The sequence below is a fragment of the Lepisma saccharinum genome, chromosome 8, assembly GCF_977018435.1.
Source record: "Lepisma saccharinum chromosome 8, izLepSacc3.1, whole genome shotgun sequence".
NCBI classification, from domain to species: domain Eukaryota; kingdom Metazoa; phylum Arthropoda; class Insecta; order Zygentoma; family Lepismatidae; genus Lepisma; species Lepisma saccharinum.
The window spans coordinates 65,229,489-65,250,397 of record NC_139236.1 but is presented as its reverse complement, the minus strand read 5'-3'; the positions used below and the strand labels follow the sequence as shown (position 1 = coordinate 65,250,397).

The window sequence follows — 20,909 nt, the reverse complement described above, 5'->3', positions numbered from 1 at the left end:
CAACCACAATACCCTTATCTCTGGTACAACCGTTCCTTGCAGACTATTTTCTGTAAATGTGGAAGTGGATTACTAAAGAATTCGTTCAGTTGTCGATTTAACAGGGTGCCTATACCAAAATGACAAATTCAAAATTCTTGACTTTTTCATGACTTTTTCTTGACCTTAGCATTGTTTTTCTTCACCTTTATTTATTCGACCCTTACTTGGGAAAAGTTGGAAATTTGCAATTAAGAAAATAAATCTTTAATGAAAACCCCCTACCAAAAAGACAGTTAAGATATGAACTGAAGCTGTATTTAACGAAAGAATTAGACTTGCTTTATCTATTAATTCATCCAAGGCTGCATTTGGCAGTCTAGTGAGGCTCTGGCGTCTGGACTCGCAGCCAGTATAATCATATGTGGGGCTCGTGTTGTCGTCCTTATGTATATATGTGTGATAGTCCCTTCATCTAATTGCCAGCCTCCGTGACGGAGTGGTTAGCACAGAATCCTACGACCCCAGGGGTCTCGGGTTCGAATCCCGGCCTTCGCATGGGGTGTTTGTGAGTGCCCCTTAATCAATTTTACTATATTATTATTTGTCCTCATTAGCAAAAAGGGGCAGAAGAGTGAATTAAAATAAACTAAATCAATCAATCAAGTCATTGTGATAGCAAAAATTCTTGACCACAAGTATAATTTCTTGACTTTTTATTGACTTCTTGATCTACTTGTTGATTTGTATACTTTTCCTTGACTGGTAGACAGTGATGTCCGTCTACGCGTAAAAAACGATAGTCTACATTCTACACGTAGACTATGTTATACACGTAGATTACGTAATCTATGTAAACAACATGGCGAAAGGTGATAACTTAGCAAAGGGCGCCGTGGAATTAAAAGAAAATTATACTGCGTATCAGTTGCTGATGTGTGTGGAGAACTTTTCATACTCTTTCTTCCAAATTCGAACAATTTCTCACCTACGAAGAAACCTAATATAGGAAATATTCTAGTGTTTTATGGGGAAAATACCACTCTTGCCTCACTACTGCCATCTGTTGTTGTTTTTTCATACTATTTATCTTCTTCCATAGTTGATAATAGAAGAGAAGAGAACAGCATAGGTAGGATTCTTTTCATTTCGTTAGGAACCAATATAGTTGAAAATGTCACTTTCATTTAATGAAACCCTTGAAAATTAATTTTAATGCACTTTAGATTGTCTACGTAGTCTATGTAAACTACAACCCAATGTAATCTACGCGTAGATTACTTACGTGTAGACAACGCATGTATACGTAAACTTATAGTCTACGGCACATCACTGCTGGTAGACTAGACACCTTGGTTAATTAACGTAGCTATAATGTGAATAATCACTGGAAAATCTTACAGGATTGAAGGAAAAGGACAAGAAAGTGAAAAGAAGTTTCCTGACCTTCGTCACGCAAAATCCTCACCTAGGATGGATTAATATATATATATATATATATATTAATGGAAACAAGTCTTTCGATTTAACAATAAGGTTTTATGCAACCTAGAATTTCCATGTCATTTGAAACTAGCGGCAGAACATTTTTCAGTGCCTGAACCTATTCGAAAATGTATTATTTGGAAGCGAATCTTTGCCAGGAAGATATAAAATTGAAATCTCGTACATTGCAGGTAGAGCCGAGGTAGCTCAGTCGTTAGGGCGTCTGACTACCATGCGAGAGACCCGGGTTCGATCTCCGGCAGGGTTTTTCCACCTGTTCAAGCGGCTTCGGCGCCCACCCAGCGTCGTATAACGTGGGTATCTGGAGGAAACTCTGGGGGCTAAAGGCGGCCGGGGGCGTAGTGCTGATCACATCACCCCCACTTGCGGCCGTGATCAAGAAACCCCAACCCACAACCCCTATACGCCTTCATGGTGTAGTGCAATGCACAGGGGAGCATTTAACTTTCTCTTTTACTTTACATTACAGGGACTAATTAGAAATCCTGTAGCCATGATAAAAAATCTCCATTATTAACTCACAGATGTCAGCTAAGTCGCCATGAAAACTTATGAAACTTTATTAAAAATAAATATAAGTACTTCTTGAGAATGAAAAAAAGGAAGTATTACAAAATATTTGCTCATTTATGAAAGACTATGTCGCATGAAGTTGTGTAATGTAAATTTGGAAATCACAAAGAACACTGTACTAACACCAACGGAGTTGCAATAACTAAAATATATTTTAAAATATCAATTTTGAGATTTTGATTGCATCTTAAAGTTAGAATTCTGCCGTTTAAACTGATATGCAACACATGGCATTAACTATAGTTAATTATAGTTGATATCAAGTGACCAGGAACAATATTATATTTTATGAAGTAATGTGCATTAGCGAACGTTGATAAAATTAACCTACAGATTTATTTAATGAAGGATTTGGCTGATACTACCTGCATTACCTTGTATTTTATTACACTTGTTAGAGTTGCTTATTCTGTAAGAATTTTGATTTTCATTGCTTATTTTCATTTTTTAAATTATATAAATATAGTTGCAGTAAGTATGTGCTTTAAGGCGAGAAGATACAGTTACGCACCATGTGTGAATTTATTTGAAGAAAAACGTGGGGGTACAAGAGAGTATGAATTTCTCCACATGTGGCAGGTCTAAGCATTTTTCAATGTTGATTATTAAGCTAGATAGGACCTGTAAAAAATATGACGAATTATAATTTTCGGAGTCCCATGTATTCCTTATGGGGAATCAACTTCAGCATCTAGTTACGGGTAATCAAATGGGAGTTTCGACTTTTCTGACTTTTTCTTCACTTCTTCAAACTGCCCTCTTCCCGTTGATATAATTTTCCATTCCATCGGAAGTTTGATATTCCCAAGATAACAAATCAAAAAATACTCTCATATGCCCAATGCATCTCTCCTTGCTTCCTGGCAGTGTTGCCAAACCTGGTGCGCATAAAATAGCTAAATTTCACCTTAAATGGAGTTAAAACTGACTTTCAAGGAGCTAGATTTACGAAGTGCTTCCTAGAGTAATATTAGTTGTCAAAGGGGTGGGGCGCTGCTATTACCGTTAACTCTAAATTTATGACAATTTATTCTTAGTTTTCACCATCTAGATCCGGCGGCATCACCCATCTCATGGTCGTACGAAATCGATTATAAAGTATTCCCTCATAACAATATTATGCCAATTTCACGTCAACACGGCGCTATAAAAAAAAATAGCTGGGGATATAAGAGGGGATGGGGCGACGCAGCCAATATAACAATATCACGTCACGTGCAAAATGTATAATCATGGCAAAAGTTGGTCTATGTGGGCCGGAACCAGTGATGGTATCATAGTGAGGCACGGGGGCGGGGACCCCAGTTCACAGGCAAACGAGTGCACGAAAGAGCCAGATCTGGCTCCAAAACAGCTAAGTTGACAACACTGACTCGGAGGGAAAAGCCGGTCGGAGACTGTCTCGTATGCCCTTAACCTGTGCTAAAGTGATAACAACTTAGAGACTGTAATCATAACATTTCATCGTTAGATACTTAATAGTTTCTGTGAAAAGAGAAAATGTGAAGTTACGACAATTAGGCTAACATTGTCTAGATAGACAGTTGAAACTCCCCTTAAGACCCCCCCCCCCCGAAATAAATTAGTCTGCGCACGCCTATGCCTTTGACTATTACGCCCGCCTCTGTTGAGCGCCTAAAAGATATGGGGTCCTTACATTCCTTTCTCCGCATGCAAAATTAAGACACCATTTAGACCTCTCGGTCGACAATGAAACTACACTAAATGTATCCACCTTGTATTTCTTGTACATAGAGGGCAGAATAAAAATTATTATTTTTTATGAATTACATATTTCAAGTGAAGCTAGAAAGCTGAAAATTATTTTGTGTAGTTTAGACAAAGTATTTTATTTCTAAAAATTGGTAAAAGCACTAATGAGTAATTAGATTGATTGTGTCAGGAAATCGCAGTTGAAATTCATTGTCCACAGATTCATAAACTACTGAAGCAGTAAATTGAAGATTTCTGCCGTATTATCTTCGTTCAGTCGAATGGAAAATAGTAAAGTAAACTTTCCTTTCTATTTGTATCTTCCATATCAGTATTTCTAGCTATGCTTATTGTACTTTATTACCGCACCAAGCCTTGCCGATTCGACCAATATTTGTTTTATAGGAGGAAGGGTATTCTACTCCAAACGCCCTAGCAAGAATTTTTTTTCGTCACATTTATGTTCCCAGTTCGGCCCTGAGACGAGATAGGGCGAGTTTGGAATCAAACTTTCCCGAAATACAAAAGAAAGAATTATACTAAGAATTATCTACACGTATACGCACACACACACACACACACACACACACACACACACACACACACACACACACACGAAAAGCCGCTCTGGTTCAGACGGTATAGGAGATCCGTGTTCGATTCCTCCGGTGGGTACTTTTCCAACAAAATCTCTGCATAAATACTTTCTGGGTCTCACCCAGCCTTCTCCTCTCGAGAGGAGGAGTAAAGGCGACCGGAGCACGATGCTGATCACATCACCTCCAGTATAACCGATATAATAATGTATAATGTTCTGTGTCCACGGCCCCTATGTCCCTTCATTGCACGCCGTAGAAATATCTATTTGGGGTGCTTTGAACTATGCAAATTTGAAATTTGAACAGAGTGTTGAAATGTTACTAAGTTTCAACTGTCTTTGATCTTTCCAACGAGGTCAATGATGACTCCTGTATCTTCATTCGTTCCCGAGATGTACGTGATTGAAAATTGCACGTTTGTGAAAAACGAGTTTTTGAACAACCCTCATACAACACGTAGTAATAATATTTCAGCAAAATCCTTCACAGATGTCGTGTGTGGAGTAAAACGAAACAGTGTAACAAACATCATCAACATATGTTACTATGAGGATTAAAAACTGCCTAATGTGACATGGAATGATTCCATACATGTATATTTCTTTCACCGGGCACACACCTACCTATGCTGTTCCTGAATCTTTATCTTATGCCATTTTATGCTACCTTTATGCAAATCTAGCCGACCTCTGTGGAGGAGTGGTTAGCACAGCGCGCTACAACGCCAGGGGTCCCGGGTACAAATCTCGGTCTGGGTGTTCTTTGTGAGTATCTCTTCCATTTCATCGTATCATCATTCATCCGCGATTAGCCAAAATTTTAAAAAAAGGAAGTAAATTAAGCAAATAACAAATATGGAAATCTAGATCGACTTTCACAATTAATAGATGACCCATTAAAACACACGTCCTGGAATTACTATGACGTCACGGTGTGTTACAATAGCTCTGATTAATACCTCAAATTAAAGTTGAAAGCAAAAGGGGTGTTACCCCCATGTTTAATCCTCCACAAAAATCCCAACTACCCTTACAGCTCACTGTGATTTTTCTTTTAAAAAAATCCTATGAAATGACATCAAGTGCATTCTCGGGCAATGAACCATGGAAAAAATTCTTACGGGTGAAACATGCTCCATTCTTGAACTTCCGCATGCCGATGCCTTCGAAAGAAAACATGGTTTAGCAGATGTTGTTGGAGTCTTGCCGAGGAGCTTCGACGGACTCCCAACAGGGTCTTCTGGGAAGGCGTTGGTTCAACGGCTGGCAGTTCATTAAGCGAGGTCACATGCGCTCTGCAACCGGAGAAGATGCATCTCTTCTTTGGCCTCAGGGTATTCATCCAGCATCTGTTGGCTCCTCTCGCATAGCTCCACAATGCTTGCTTCTCATGGGTCTCAGTTTGTTCCTGTTGTTTCTCTTTGCAACAATTACTCTTGCACATATATGATTCTACGTTGCGCTTATTCCTTCCAAGATGTCCCACTTATTTATTCGAGAATGTTCCGTTTTGCTCTTGTTTATTCGCAAGTCTTACGTTTCATAGTCATTTATTCAACGATTTTACATTACATCCTTCATTATTCGCATTTATTTATTCATATATTGCACGTTTCTCACTTATTTACTCCCAGATATTCCGTTCCTCATTTATTTATTCCCAGATATTCCGCTCCTCACTTATTCATTCGCAGATGTTCTATTTCTCATTTATTTATTCGAAAATGTTCCGTTTCTCACATTTACAAGATTTATCATTTATGTACTTAATAGCAGATGTTTAATATTGGACTTATTTATTAGCAAGTGATCCGTTGCTCACTTATATATTGACAGATATTCAGTTACGAACCTTCTCTATCAATATATTCTAGTTGAAATTATTCTACTCTTCTGTCCCATTCGTCTAACTTTTCTACTTACTCCTTGAATATTTTTGTATTTCTTGTTGGAAGCCCTTCGCTGCCATTCCATTTTCCTCATGTCGCTTCATAATATTTCTTCATTATTCTGCTTCTCACTTATATCTTCTCCACTTCGTGTCGATTTCACACTTTTACCTTTAACTTCATTAAGTTTCGTATCAATTTCTAACTTATTTCACGGTTGTTGCTTGATTAACATTTCGTATCTATCTTATTCCTTCTGAGTTTTTAATTTCATTGTAATTCCTTCATGGTTTATCAAACATTCTCTGACTATTTTTCACGCGTGTGTTCGTTTTAATGTCGAACTTATTTGTCTTTTATACACCATTCACGCCTTTCCGTTACAAAGCATTCCAGCGCACCTTCAAAAATCGGACATAGGCTATGTCCTCGGGTAGAACTTCAAATATGTAAATCTGAACATTTTTGCATGTGTTCAAGTATTGTGTTAGAGTATACTGCCCAGATGTTCATTGTTTTTCGTCTTTGTTTTCTTCTAGTCAAAATTGAACTGCGAGGTACTGTGGGACGAGCTAGCCTTCGAAGTGAGATGGGCCGTTGCAGGGGACAGCATTGTGATGCAGCTGGTGTCGAAACTTGGTAAGTAAATGAATGCGCATATCCTCCGGGTTTATAACTGGAGCCAGCAGTCAAGGATAATGTAAAAGGTCAGAGTTCGATGCGAGGTGCGGCTTGAAACACAATATCCATCGAGATGACGAACTAAAAATGTACGGTCACCGGCAAAAAAAAATTGGACACCTAAATCCTGAAATCCTCGCTTCCATGGAAAGCGTTATGTGTGTTGCCTAAGTGGATTTTAATAGCAAATTTTCAATGGGAACTTCTACCTTCGTCGTAGAGTTATACAATTCTTGGGAGTATTATTGCAGGGAGCGAGTGTTTCAGGATATAGGTGTCCCATATATATTGCCGGTGACTGTACATTTGAACCCTCAGCAGGGAAAGCGTCAAGGGTTTGGGGAGAGGGGAGAGGGGGCGGAGTCTTAACTGCAGTGTGTGATTTCCTTAAATTATGCTGTTCTTTAACATTACTTTAATTCGATTCGTAGGCTACATAGTTGCAGGAATCACAATAAATGCCCTGATGCAGATCGACTATTAAACAAAATGAATATTAAATGTCTTGCCAAGTTGACAAAAGAAGGGGAACAGCAAAAGCGAGCGAAAGAGGAAAATTTCAACACAGGATAAGATTTGACTGATTTGGCTTATTTTACTTCGCTTTTCTGCCACTTTTGGCTAATCGTGAAGATGAGGATGAGTGATGAAGTTGTTGAAGGGACACTCACAAAGAACACCCATGCTCAGACCGGGTGACGCGCTGTGCTAACCACTCCGCCTCGAAGGTCGGCAGAAAGAGATTTGAAAGAAAGTGGGAAATTGATTAGAGGGTGGACGAGAGAGGTAGGAAGAAGGGAAAGGATAGAGCAAGGTAGAGAGAAATGGAAGAGATACAGGCGGAAGAGAGAGAAAGAAAGATACAAAGAGAGAAAGATAGAAATAACGAGAATGAGACACAAGAAGAGAACAGATAGAACAGGAGCAAGACAGGAAAACATGGAGAAGACAGAAAGATGGAACTGGGAAGGGTATAGAGACATGCAAAGAAAGACTAGAAGAAAGAAAGAAATACGAAGATCAAGAGGAAAGACGAAAGGGAGACATGAGAAAAAGCAAGAGGGGAATACATAGAAGAAAGATATAGAGAGAAAACGAGTGAGTACATGTGTAAAAGTTAATGTCTGTCACGAACTAACGTTTTCTTTTTTCTTCCTAATCATCAAGTCACAAAAAGCCTCTAGTAACAATAACAGTTAGTACGTATGTTCACCGGGAAGATATCAAAGCACACATAAACCGAAGAAGCTTTAGAAAGATTAGCTTATACAGGCGTTAAGTGACTCGCTGTTTCTGATCACACTTGTAAATTTGTGTTTCATATAGGGCCCGGGTAGTTATGCAATTAAAATAACTAAAATATGCACTAAAAACTGCAAAATATGCAAATAAATATGCACTTTAGAAAAACACTTTACCTTTTTTTAAACGATTTATTTCAGTTACCGCAAAAACCCTGCATATAAACAGATATTTGGTCTCTTTTCAGCTCGCACGATTTAGCATGTAATCAATGTAATGGTTGTAGTTCTGAATTCTTCCACACACTCTTGTTTATTTTACACGGCTGTTTTATAAATTAAAGAAAAAATACATTCCTTACAGATCATGATTGCACTTGATTACAACATCTCAAATTTTCAACATTGAAACTCCTTCTGATTTTGGGAAGAATATTTTTATGCTCAGAAAAAAACTATCTACTCCACAAGATGCAATTGGACAATATTGTAAGGCAGTAAGTTCAAGACCATCTATAAACTGACATCGCATTGTTGTCGTTTCTCAAAAAGAGTAGTTGTTGGGTGTTCCCGCGTGGAACATAAAAGAAAGTGGAGAGAATAAACAACAATGACGGAAGGAAATAGGAAGTTATTTCATTAAGAAGACAATACGCCGAACGCACACACGTACAATGCAATTTTACTAATGGTTGTTGGCTCTAAAATATGCAAGAAGTCAGTGGCGGCGATTGGTTTCCAAAACCGGGGGGCAAGGTACCAAAACTGGGGGGGTCAAAGACAGTATATTTTCCTTTGTAGATAAAGTTTAGCATAGTGCGGGGACAAAAGTGACGAAAAGTGGGGGCAACTGCCCCCTCGCCCCTCCTAATCGCCGCCACTGCAAGAAGTTTATGTATATGATTCATAAAATATGCATTCGAATGTAATATCCTTTTATGCAAAATATATAACCGTCCGGGACCTAGTCATTAACAACATACTATATGAAGTTACAGCCAAATGCTACCTCCTGAAATAAAAGTACATACTTTCATTCGCAGATATAACACTAACGGGCTTCCCCCGTCAATTTGCTGACGTTAAAAAAGTAGCTTATCCATTAAACAACTGTCAGAAGTAAATGTTAATTTTCCATTTCTAATTCTTACTTTCGTTTATAATTTTCAATTTTTAGAACTGACGCATTACCAGATTAAAAACATTTTATTTTGTTATTCTCCTATCCTTACTAATAACTGACGTCAACATTACCAGTCTCTATGGTTAATTACAAAAATATACACTGCCATCTATCATTGTCCTACTTAATGGAGTCGGAGATGCATTTTACACTACTTTAAAGAATTTCAAAAATATCAATGACACAAACGTATTTTTTAAGGATTCTACAAATAGTAAGTTTTACAAGATTCTTATTATGGCATCAGTGGCGTATCCAAAGCTAATTCCACTTTTTGCAACCTTTTTTTCTCAATTTGAAGTTCCTTTCATTGGAGAGCTGGGTAAAATGGGAATTAGGCTATACCATATTCCCTGAGGAGGCAACTGTGTGTTAAAATAGACTTCTGGCAAACTGTCTTGGGCAGTTATCTTCTTACTATTGAATATAAATCATCATTTTGCACTGTAGTGATAGCCTACCACTGTAATTTCAATTATATCAAAGGTGGTTTGGGATGTATATAATACATGGCAGTGGCGGCGGTTAGGGGGGCAAGAGGGGCAGTTGCCCCCCGTTTTCGCCACTTTTGCCCCTGCACTATGCTAAACCTTATTTACAAAGAAAAATATAATGTATTTGCCCCCCGTTTTGGAAACCAATCGCCGCCACTCATACATGGTTAAAGGTACAGTACGTTCTTCGAGACAGTATAATTAATCTATTTGGATCTCTCTTCCTCTCAAGAAATGGCAGATGCTTGGAAAAGTGTAAATTTGATACTGTATATCATGTTGTATTTGAGTGCAACATTTGACATTCTCTTGTGTTGAGATGCTGGTCTCCGTTGCGGGGTGGTTAGCACAGAGCACAACGAAGGCAGCGGTTCCGGGTTCGAATCCCGGCCTGAGCATGGCTCATCTTTTTGGGTGTCCTTCGCCAATTTCATTCTATCATCACTTATGCTCATCTTCGAAATTAGACATAAGTGGCTAAAAGAGAAGTAAAATAAACCAAATAAATCAATCAATATTGTGTGGTATGAACGAGGTATCTCTCCGTAGCGGTGCATCTTTACCTTTTACAGATCTGCACGAGGTAAACCGTAATAAGTGTTGAATGATGTTTGAAGAGGCGGCAATACAAGTCCTAATACGCTTCTTTCCATTAACCACCACTTTCACTTCGGCTGCACCAGTTCATCTCCTTGACCTCGTAATGGCCGACGATGACGTCACATGCCAATAACCCAAAGGTCTGTGAAGATGTCCACAAGTAGCGTGATCATGTTGTGGTCTGTGACGCATAATTTATTACTATTGCCTGCGGCACCTGCCTAGTCATGGCTTCCATGTGGGTGGCTGATAACCAGACGGTCCATACGTGGAAGAAATGGAAAACAACCTGAGTAGCTGAAGGGCAAAGGTCAGAAGACGTTCATGCGACTTTCCTTTTCGGTATGAACCATAATGTATGGGTTGCCTCTCCCGTATACGGAGAGAGGTGTGGGATTGGTGATATTTATGGTATTATGGTTACACTGAGGCTTTGTTGATAAGTAGTCACAAGGCGCGATTGTTCCTAGGAGCTGTTAAGTAACATGCGTCATGTGGCTGATGATTCTGTAGGCCAGCTCTCTTTTCTCTCTCTCTCTCTATATATATATATACACTATATATATATATCACTTTCTCTTATTCTGTCTCTGTTTCCCTCCATCTTGTCTTCTCTCTCTCTCTTTCACTTTCTCTCCTTTATCTCTTCTTCTCTTTCTTCCCTCTCTCTCTCTCTTTTTCTCTCTCTCCACACACTAGAGAGAGAGAGAGAGAGAGAGAGAGAGAGAGAGAGAGAGAGAGAGAGACATATCATGTTAGTACCGATTCGGATCTTCCTTTCTTCGTTGGTGGATTCATCACACTCTCTCTCGTGTATTCAGCCGTGAATTCTCCACACCTCAGAACGCCAGGGGTCGCTGATTCGAATCCCGGCCTGGGCATAGATGTTTATAAGTGTCCATTCATCAATTTCTTACTCATCCCCATCTTCGCAAATTAGCCAAAAGTGGCACAAAGAAACGAAGTAAAATAAAGTAAATCAATCAATATTCACTAGTGGGTTCATCACAGTCCAAATTACTTTCCTTCATTCATAGATAAATTTACGACGCTCCAAAAGAATTTGAGGACAAAAAGTGGTAAACGTTGTAAGTGCCAAAAGCGAAAGTGTTGGGAAATCTCATCGTTCCGCACATCAGCCCGTAAGAACGTGAACACTAGTGACCTCTTTACACGCCCTTTGAACTACTTACAGGGCTACCAGCCACATTTCACGTATAAAGCATGGCACATTTCACAGTTTAACGTGGAAAACGGTGTTTGAATTATTGTGGCACTTACTTGTGGCGTTTACCAATTGTAGTCTTCATTTAATTTATTTATTGATGGCTTCAGCACACCCCAAAGAACCAGCGGGTTCACCATTTTCATTCATTTATTTACTGATTCACCGCACCAAACTAGAATCTACTGTCATTTGTCTATCTGTGGATTCATAAAACTCCAAAAGATCTTCAATCTTTTTAACGATTGATTCGTCGCACTTTAAAGTATGGTTGTTTCTTCATTAAAATGTATCTTACCAAAATTGTTTACTTTCTTCTTTAGGGCCTCTCAATGACGTAATGGTAAAGTCGTCTCCATGACAACAGTTTTGTTCCACTGTTGGAACAAAAACCCCAACTCTTATAATTTCTTAGTCAAAGATCTCAATATATGTTCAAAGACATTTTTTGCATCCTTGTGGATTGGATTGATTGATTGATTTGTTGTTTTAAGTCCTCTTTATGCACAGTAAGGCTAATCGGGACTGGACCTACAGTTTAAAGTGGGATCCGAACCACTATGTGCCTCCACCGGGAATCGAACCCGGGACCCCTTGATTACAAGACGACGACGCTACCACTGCGCCATCGGGGAGGCCTTGCATCCTTGTGAATACATCACACTCCAAAGAACATTCCTGTCTTCATCGGCTAGTGCATCACGCTCCAAAACATCCACTTGTTTATCACTAGATTTATATCACACTCCTGAAGACATCAAACAAGTCTGTATCCCCACTAATCCTTCACTTAAACTTCCAAAACTCAATCCCTTCCTGAACTACAAATATTTTCTTTCTCACTTCTGGATTTTTACATTCCAAAAGACTTCAATTGCTTTTCGTTACATTAATAGCGCTCCAAGATATATATTACAAATACACTTATCAGGCTCCAAAAGACTTGGTTTCTCTACATTCCAAAAAAAATAGGTACACTTTTGGTACACATTAAATTAATCAAAATAGTAAACGAAAAATGCTCAATCTGTTAAAATTTAGGTATCTTCCACGTGTAGTATGAGAATATATTGATGTAGCTATATTGCAGCAAATCTATTTATATTTAAAGGAGTTTTCTCAAGTTATGGACAGGGTTGATTTCTGGGACTTCCCAGTTCTCACTTTCGTCTATATTTCAGTTCCTGGAGATGAGGGTGAGATTAGCTCTCAGAAGCTTGCAATCTTAGGTCTTGCTTAAAACTTCGTGAAAATTTTATCCAATTTTAGGCGCCAACACTGCTCGAATTGAAACGGGTCCCCCATTTGTCCCTTTCGTTTCCAAAGTTCATATCCAAACTGGCAAAAGATAAATTTCCTCACCCCTTCTGAGAATATTCCATCATTTTTGATCATGAAAATTCAGCATTGGAACCTAATTTTAAAAGGGCAAGTAACAATACTATTTTCTGTTTTTGATGAAACCGTGATAATCATGGAATTTGGATATATATTTATTTAATCCAATACTGGACGCCAGAGAAATATCAGGATGAATTTTCTGTATTTTTGTTATTCCATAAAAATAGGAGCGTTGGCTTGGAGGAGTGGGAATCGAACCCGAGACCGCTCGCACGAAGGACGAAAATGCTAACCATTAGGCTACGCGGGAGTCCATTATACAGTATATACACAGCAGTCAATCAATCTCGCCCCTCCATAGCTTCAAATTCATAAAGGGTGGCGCAAAAGTCATCATCCTATTTGAACTGACCTTTATTTTGACATCTTGTTTCTATCAGTAGTGTTTTGTCAGTTAAATAGAAGATACTCACGAAATTTATTGTGTGCGAAAATGAATAAGTATACCCCACAAGAACGTGGAAAAATTGTGACAATTTGTGTGACACTTTTCCGGGCAGAGTAATATCCCGTTTTGGTGATTTGCATGGCCGGCTAGGTCCCCCGATTTGCCCGATCCAGATTTTTTCCTTTGGGGATATTTGAAGTCATTGGTTTATGTGAATAAGCCAGAGACGTTACAGCAACTAAAGGGCAATATTCAGCATGAAATTGAAAACATTTCCCCGTAGATTTCCAACACCATGGAAAACGCAATAAAAAGAGCCCAAAATTGCATCAATTCGAATGGTGGTCATTTATTGGATGTTATCTTTAAAAATTGAGGACATAAAACTTACAAGTATCAATAAAAGTTTAACACAAAAAAAACCTACTTTGTTTAATTTTAAACCCAAGCTATAGGCTAAGAAAATCAGGTGATGACTTTTTCGCCACCTTGTATAAAGTCGGCCATACTGGGAGCTAGTGTATGCTGATACACCTCAGCCTACTTTCAATGATGTCCGGCTTCAACTCAAAGCAACCAGTACTTAGAGTGTCACAGTGAGTTCAAGATAAATTATGTCCACTCCCCTAAAATTAACCTCCACGAGATCTTACACTAGTCCGTGATTTCAACGCATGAATATCAACAATATTAACGTATTCAAAAATCTGAACCAATGAGAATTCGCCACGTCTCGCTCCGGGTGGAAGAAACTATCAACTGGCGATAAACCATGATTTCCATGGCACAAAAGAACAAGATTATGGCGATAGCTTCCAAACAGCGCGTAACACTTAACACGCTACCTGTTGAATCGAAGCTAACGGTTCCTCGTAAAGTACAAAAGCATCGTGATTTCTGGAAATGAGACTCCAGTGGTTCCAGCTTCTACAAACGACACGTGATGACCGCCGGGAAAATAAGCAAGCCACGACCCAGAAAACAATTTTTTAACGTGAGCATAGATGGGGCTGTGTTTCGGATATAATCACTATTCGAAACAATGTTGCGGTTTCGTTTTTTTTATAGGGTTATTTCTCTACAACATGACTGCACGTAATGTAAGGAAAAACTAAGAAAAATAACAGTTCTTTGAATCTCTAGAAAACCTGAAAAAATTACTTCTTAATTGCAGCTGTCGCAAAAGCAATATGGTGGACAGGTAAGATATAAGTATTCTACCCTGCTTGGAACTATTAAGCCATTCTTCTGAGTCTGCAGAATATCCGTTAATTTGTTTTCCTTCCACTTAGGCACACACATTAAATTATGTCTCTCAATGGCTTAATAGAATATCGGACTCACGATATATCTCACTGTCGAACGTTCGAATCCTGGCCAGGGTATGGATATTTCATGGTGTTTGCTCTTTCGTCCATTTCTTCCCATCATCATTCACCCTCATCATCACGATTAGCATGAAGGAGTAGAATAACCAAATAAAAGCCAACAAAATACTAATTTGAACAAAATTATGAGCAGACTATCATTAATATGTTCTCCCAACTTCTACGCAAGAATAGTTTAAACAGTGGCGCCGATTAGAGTGAGCAAGGGGGGGCAGTTACCCACGCACTGTGGCCTCTTAATCCTAGTCATTTTTAAGAGTGAAGAAAGTTCGGACAACTTTGTCCACGATAAGATAAATCTTATTGTTATTATGCAGTGGTTATCAATATTGCTGGACCCCATGGCCGAGTGGTTAGCACATCGCGCTGCGACGCTAGGGGTCCCGGGTTCGAATCCCGGTCGTGCTTGGTTGTTTGTAAATGTCTATTTCATCCTCATCCCATGGAAGGCAATGGCAAACCTCCATGGGTTCACCTTGCCCAGCGATCTTCCGGTCAAAAGACCTGCCTTCAGGCAGACAACTCATCATCATCATCATCATCAATATTTTATTATAACTGTTATGGAACTGACACCTGGAGAAAGGCCTCATATTGTGTGTGTGTGTGTGTAGTCACCAACAATAAAAATGAGACCCTGAAATCCTGATAAACTCGCTTCAGTGCAAGGCGGTAATACAAGTTGCCGTAGAGTTAGGCAACACGCATAACGCTTTGCAGTGAAGAGAGTATTTCAGGATCTACCTTTCCCAGTTTTATTGCCCGTGGCTGTACATCCACCTTAGCTTATATATAGTATGTCAAATTGTGTAGGAATATTTCTATAAAATTGCATTTTTTTTTTTTTTTTTTGCAGAGGATGGAGAATATATGGCTTTCGGTCTATCCGGTGATGACTCCAGAAGTAAGATGATTGGTGGAGACGTCGTGGTGGCGTGGGTGGACAAGCAGACGGGCAAGGGATACGCCGATGATTATTTCTTGGACAGCAAATCCCAATGCGCTGGAACAAGGGGTTCCTGCCCTGACGAAAGATTAAGGGTAAGTTTTCAAGATTTACAAAATTTAACACTTTATACATCCATTGCACATACCGCTTCCTTCTAAGCATCTAAAATAACATAGAATTTTGTAAGCTCTATAATTGAATTTAACTTGATTTTCATGCATATTAAATCGTTTTCGTTTTGATGAATAAACAAAAAGAGTTTTACAGCGCCAATACGAAATTCAAGACAGATTCTAGATTCCCCTTTGCTTACTTTTTCCATATTTCAAAACCAAGTATTGCATCATAATAGAATATGTATTTCTTTAATCGAAAGATATTGCAATCATTTAATGTTACTCTCGCGCTTGTGTAATCAAGTTGTATCCGTAAAGAATGAAGAAAGGAAGAGGAATACATGAAGAGAAGGCAAAAGAGGGAATAAAGAAGTGAGAAACACAGAGAGAAAAGTAAATAAAGAGGTAAGGCGTACACACAGGGTGAGATAAAAAATAGAAAATAAGGAGAAGCAAGAGATAGAAATAATAAAAAGTAAGAGGGGGAGGGAGAGAGAGAAAAAAGAAAGAAATAAAGTGTAATATAGAAACGAGCCACACACGGGGAGGGAGATAGAGTAAAGAAAAAATTGGACAGGAAACAGGGAGCAAAATACAGAAAAAGAAGTGATCACGAAGAGAGAAAGAAAGCAAGAACAAAGAGATACTAAAACAGGAAAAGAGGAAGGGAAGCTGAAAAGAGAACACAGGAGAAGAAAATAACTTGGATTTGGTTCTTCTTACTTAGCGCTTATCTACCATTTTTGGCTAATCCAAGGGGACAGATGATATGATGAAGATGAGCAAGAGACACTCACGAAAGAACATCCAGAACGGGATTCGGATCCGTGTGTTACCCACTCCGGTACAGAGGTCTATGACAAGAAAAAAAAACGATAACCAATACAAATAAAGGGTAGAAGAGAAAATATCTAGGTAATTTTTCTTTATTCCGCGAGGGCTCAAGTGGCCCTTCTTGACGATTGAAGTAATAGAAATTTATGTGCGAATTTTCTGTCCATTTACCGGTTGTTACTGGTATAAAACTTCTTTTTTTAAAGTTTATATACAGTAAAACCTCGTTAATCCGGACTAATGGGAGGGATAACTTGACCGGTTTAACGAAAGTCCGGATTAACTGAAATAACCTAAAGCAACAGTAGAAAGTGCATTAAAACTCCGTTTATAGCAACAAAACACGTTTATTATGGTGTATTTAAAGGGCATATGCCTAAATACAATATACAGTACAGTACAAAGTCTGCGGGAAACAGAATTTCATCAGTGGGTGACTGCTTTTTCTTTGGGAAGTTCTCTTGTTGACTTCTAGCCACATTTAAAACCTTGAATTCTGCATTTTTGTTGGCCTTTTGCCTGTCCGGATTAAGCGAAGTCCGGCTTATCGGCGTCCGGATTAACGAGGTTTTACTGTAATAAGTTATTGGTGTTTGTTACCTATTTCAGGAGAGCACAGACAGCGTACGACTCCTGAATGCTGCTTTGGTCAACGACTATTCCATTGTGACCTTCCAAAGGCCTCTGCGAGCCCAGGATGAGCTCGACCGTACTGTTTACACCAATGCCAGTCAGCCAGTCATTTGGGCCATAGGACCTCTCAACTCGAGACAGGAGGTTTCCTACCACAGCTTGGCTAACAGAGGTATGTATTACAAAACATAACTGAGAATCATTTCACGATTAATTGATTTGTTTTATTTTAACGAGCATTCCATAAAATGCAGGAACTTGGCTGGTGTGTTCGTTAAAAGGAACATCGCCTTGAAGGTCTAATGAAGTCGCTAACTGAAATTTCAAACTACATGATGGACATGGTAAAATATATCCTAATTGCCATTTTAATCTCCGTTTTCAAAGTTATTGAAAGACAGAAATGGTAATCGGGGGTCATTTGGAGGAGGGGGGGTCGTTTGTATTTATCAATTTGATTTCTCCCGAGTTCTCATTGATATTTCTTAAAAGTTTGTGAGGGGCTGTAGCCACATCATCTTCCCCCTGCGGACGCCATAAATTGGGGGGTGGCAAGAATGGAGTAAACTATATTTGACACACAGCTATATGCTATATATGTAATATCTGCCCGTCAGGAGGAATTTTGGAAGCATCAGAAAAAGGGTATTTAGGTAAAAAATGGCAAAGTCAAAATGGCACAAGGAAAAAAATGGAAACGGTAGAAATGGCGAGAATAAAAATGGCAAATACAATATATTATGTATTATGATTTTACACGAAAATTGAGAAATTATGTGTCTTGCATTTGAAAGTTTGAAATTAAAAGTTAATATAAATTTGGTGTCTGTTAACACTAATTGGCCTTTGAATTGATACATTTTATTTGATATTTCCAAAAATATTCCTTATTTCTTCTGGCAGAAGTTACTGCCGCTATAGAATCACATGTTAATAAAATGTAACCTTTGCAAATAATTTGAAGCACGTGTGATTCATGAAACTTAAGGGGGCGGGGGGCGGGTGCAGCATGGCATGGATTTTCATCTTGACTGAAAAGATGCTTACGCCTTGTGCACACCTGCTGACCAATCACACGTGCTTGTTACTAGCAGGACTTGAGGCCAGCCCTTACCAACCCCCTCGCTCTAACTTGTGTCACTGATTTCTCTCAGAGAGACGAACTTGTTTATTTTTTTCGAAATGAAAATTGTTAAATCTCCGAATTCTAAAATCAAATTTATTAAAACAAAATCATGTGTGTTTCTACGACCATAATCATCCACCTGATTACGATGCTGTAATGATAGCCAAATATCCTAATGATATGAAGATTCGAAATCAATATCCGTGCAATCCAAGTGAACCTAAAACACAAGAAGATTTTAATTTGAATGGTATAAGAGAACATTTCATACAATATACTTGACAACTGGCAAAGAAGATAATTTATACCGACAGTGCTAACAAAAGAACAATGAAGGATTTCTTACTAGGAGTAGCACATAACCTAAAGTTGCAATGCATGTAAAATGACGATATCACAGGTGAATAAATATTGTTAACTAAATACAGTAAAAGGTGACGAAATACAAGTTGAATAAATATTGACCTGATTAAATACAATATTGTAAAGTGATGAATTAAAAGGTGAATAAATATTGATTTTGTTAAGCACAGCATCAATATTTTTCTCTTTTACAATTTACATATGGATTGTTTATATCAATTATTTATCATAATTGCTTTCTGCTTGTGATTTCTACTTTCGCCTTTTTTCCTTTTGCAATTTTCACTTTGGCCATTTTTTCCGTTTGCCATTTTTACTCTTGCCATTTTTTCCGTTTGCCAATTTTACTTTTGCCATTTTTTTCCGTTTGCCATTTTTACTTTTGCCATTTTTCCGTTTGCCATTTTTCCTTTTGCCATTTTTTTCCGTTTGCCATTTTTACTTTTGCCATTTTTTTCGTTTGCCATTTTAACTCTTGCCATTTTTTCCGTTTGCCATTTTTACATTTGCCATTTTTTCCGTTTGCCATTTTAACTCTTGCCATTTTTTCCGTTTGCCATTTTTACTCTTGCCATTTTTTCCGTTTGCCATTTTTACTTTTGCCTTTTTTTCCGTTTGCCATTTTAACTCTTGCCATTTTTTCCGTTTGCCATTTTTACTTTTGCCATTTTTTCCGTTTGCCATTTTAACTCTTGCCATTTTTTCCGTTTGCCATTTTTACTTTTGCCTTTTTTTCCGTTTGCCATTTTAACCCTTGCCATTTTTTTCGTTTGCCATTTTAACTCTTGCCATTTTTTCCGTTTGCCATTTTTACTTTTGCCATTTTTTCCGTTTGCCATTTTAACTCTTGCCATTTTTTCCGTTTGCCATTTTTACTCTTGCCATTTTTCCGTTTGCCATTTTTACTTTTGCCTTTTTTTCCGTTTGCCATTTTAACTCTTGCCATTTTTTCCGTTTGCCATTTTTACTCTTGCCATTTTTTCCGTTTGCCATTTTTACTTTTGCCTTTTTTTTCCGTTTGCCATTTTAACTCTTGCCATTTTTTCTGTTTGCCATTTTAACTCTTGCCATTTTTTCCGTTTGCCATTTTTACTTTTGCCTTTTTTTCCGTTTGCCATTTTAACTCTTGCCATTTTTTTCGTTTGCCATTTTAACTCTTGACATTTTTTCCGTTTGCCATTTTTACTTTTGCCATTTTTTCCGTTTGCCATTTTAACTCTTGCCATTTTTTCCGTTTGCCATTTTTACTCTTGCCATTTTTTCCGTTTGCCATTTTTACTTTTGCCTTTTTTTCCGTTTGCCATTTTAACTCTTGCCATTTTTTCCGTTTGCCATTTTTACTTTTGCCTTTTTTTCCGTTTGCCATTTTAACTCTTGCCATTTTTTTCGTTTGCCATTTTAACTCTTGCCATTTTTTCCGTTTGCCATTTTTACTTTTGCCTTTTTTTCCGTTTGCCATTTTAACTCTTGCCATTTTTTCCGTTTGCCATTTTAACTCTTGCCATTTTTTCCGTTTGTCATTTTTACTTTTGCCATTTTTTCCGTTTGCCATTTTAACTCTTGCCATTTTTTCCGTTTGCCATTTTTACTCTTGCCATTTTTTCCGTTTTCCATTTTTACTTTTGCCATTTTTTTCCGTTTGCAATTTTTACTTGGCCATTCTTTCCGTTGCCATTTTTTCCTTTGCCATTTTTACCGGACACCGAAAAAGGTGTTATCTTAAAAATAAAGGTTTCTTGTAATATTTCCCGCACATGTATGTAACCTATCTGAGAAATCAAATTCACATTCCCACAGTAGCTTGTGAATGACCCACTTCACTGTGGTGATAAACTTTCGTAATGTTGCTTTTGTCGCAAATGTCAAAAGGTTCTCATCAATATCACCTAAGATCAACATAAGATAAAATCCTTCAAAGGCGACAGTTATTATCTTGAAAAGTTGGGGGGGGGAGGATTTAACCAGTTATAGGCAGTAAATATCTAGAAAGTCACTGACCTTAGGATATATATTTTTCTACTGTAATATC

General features: G+C 38.2%; 1 protein-coding gene across 1 annotated transcript in view; it reads left to right on the top strand.

The window, feature by feature from the left end:
- LOC145991075 (uncharacterized) overlaps positions 1 to 20,909 on the top strand; it is a 122,567-nt gene that overhangs the window by 90,774 nt on the left and 10,884 nt on the right. The window contains exons 7-9 of the mRNA XM_083126796.1: positions 6,798 to 6,897; positions 15,716 to 15,900; positions 17,368 to 17,563. Of these exons, the coding sequence (XP_082982922.1) occupies positions 6,798 to 6,897; positions 15,716 to 15,900; positions 17,368 to 17,563 (481 nt within the window). The remainder of the gene's footprint in view (positions 1 to 6,797; positions 6,898 to 15,715; positions 15,901 to 17,367; positions 17,564 to 20,909) is intronic.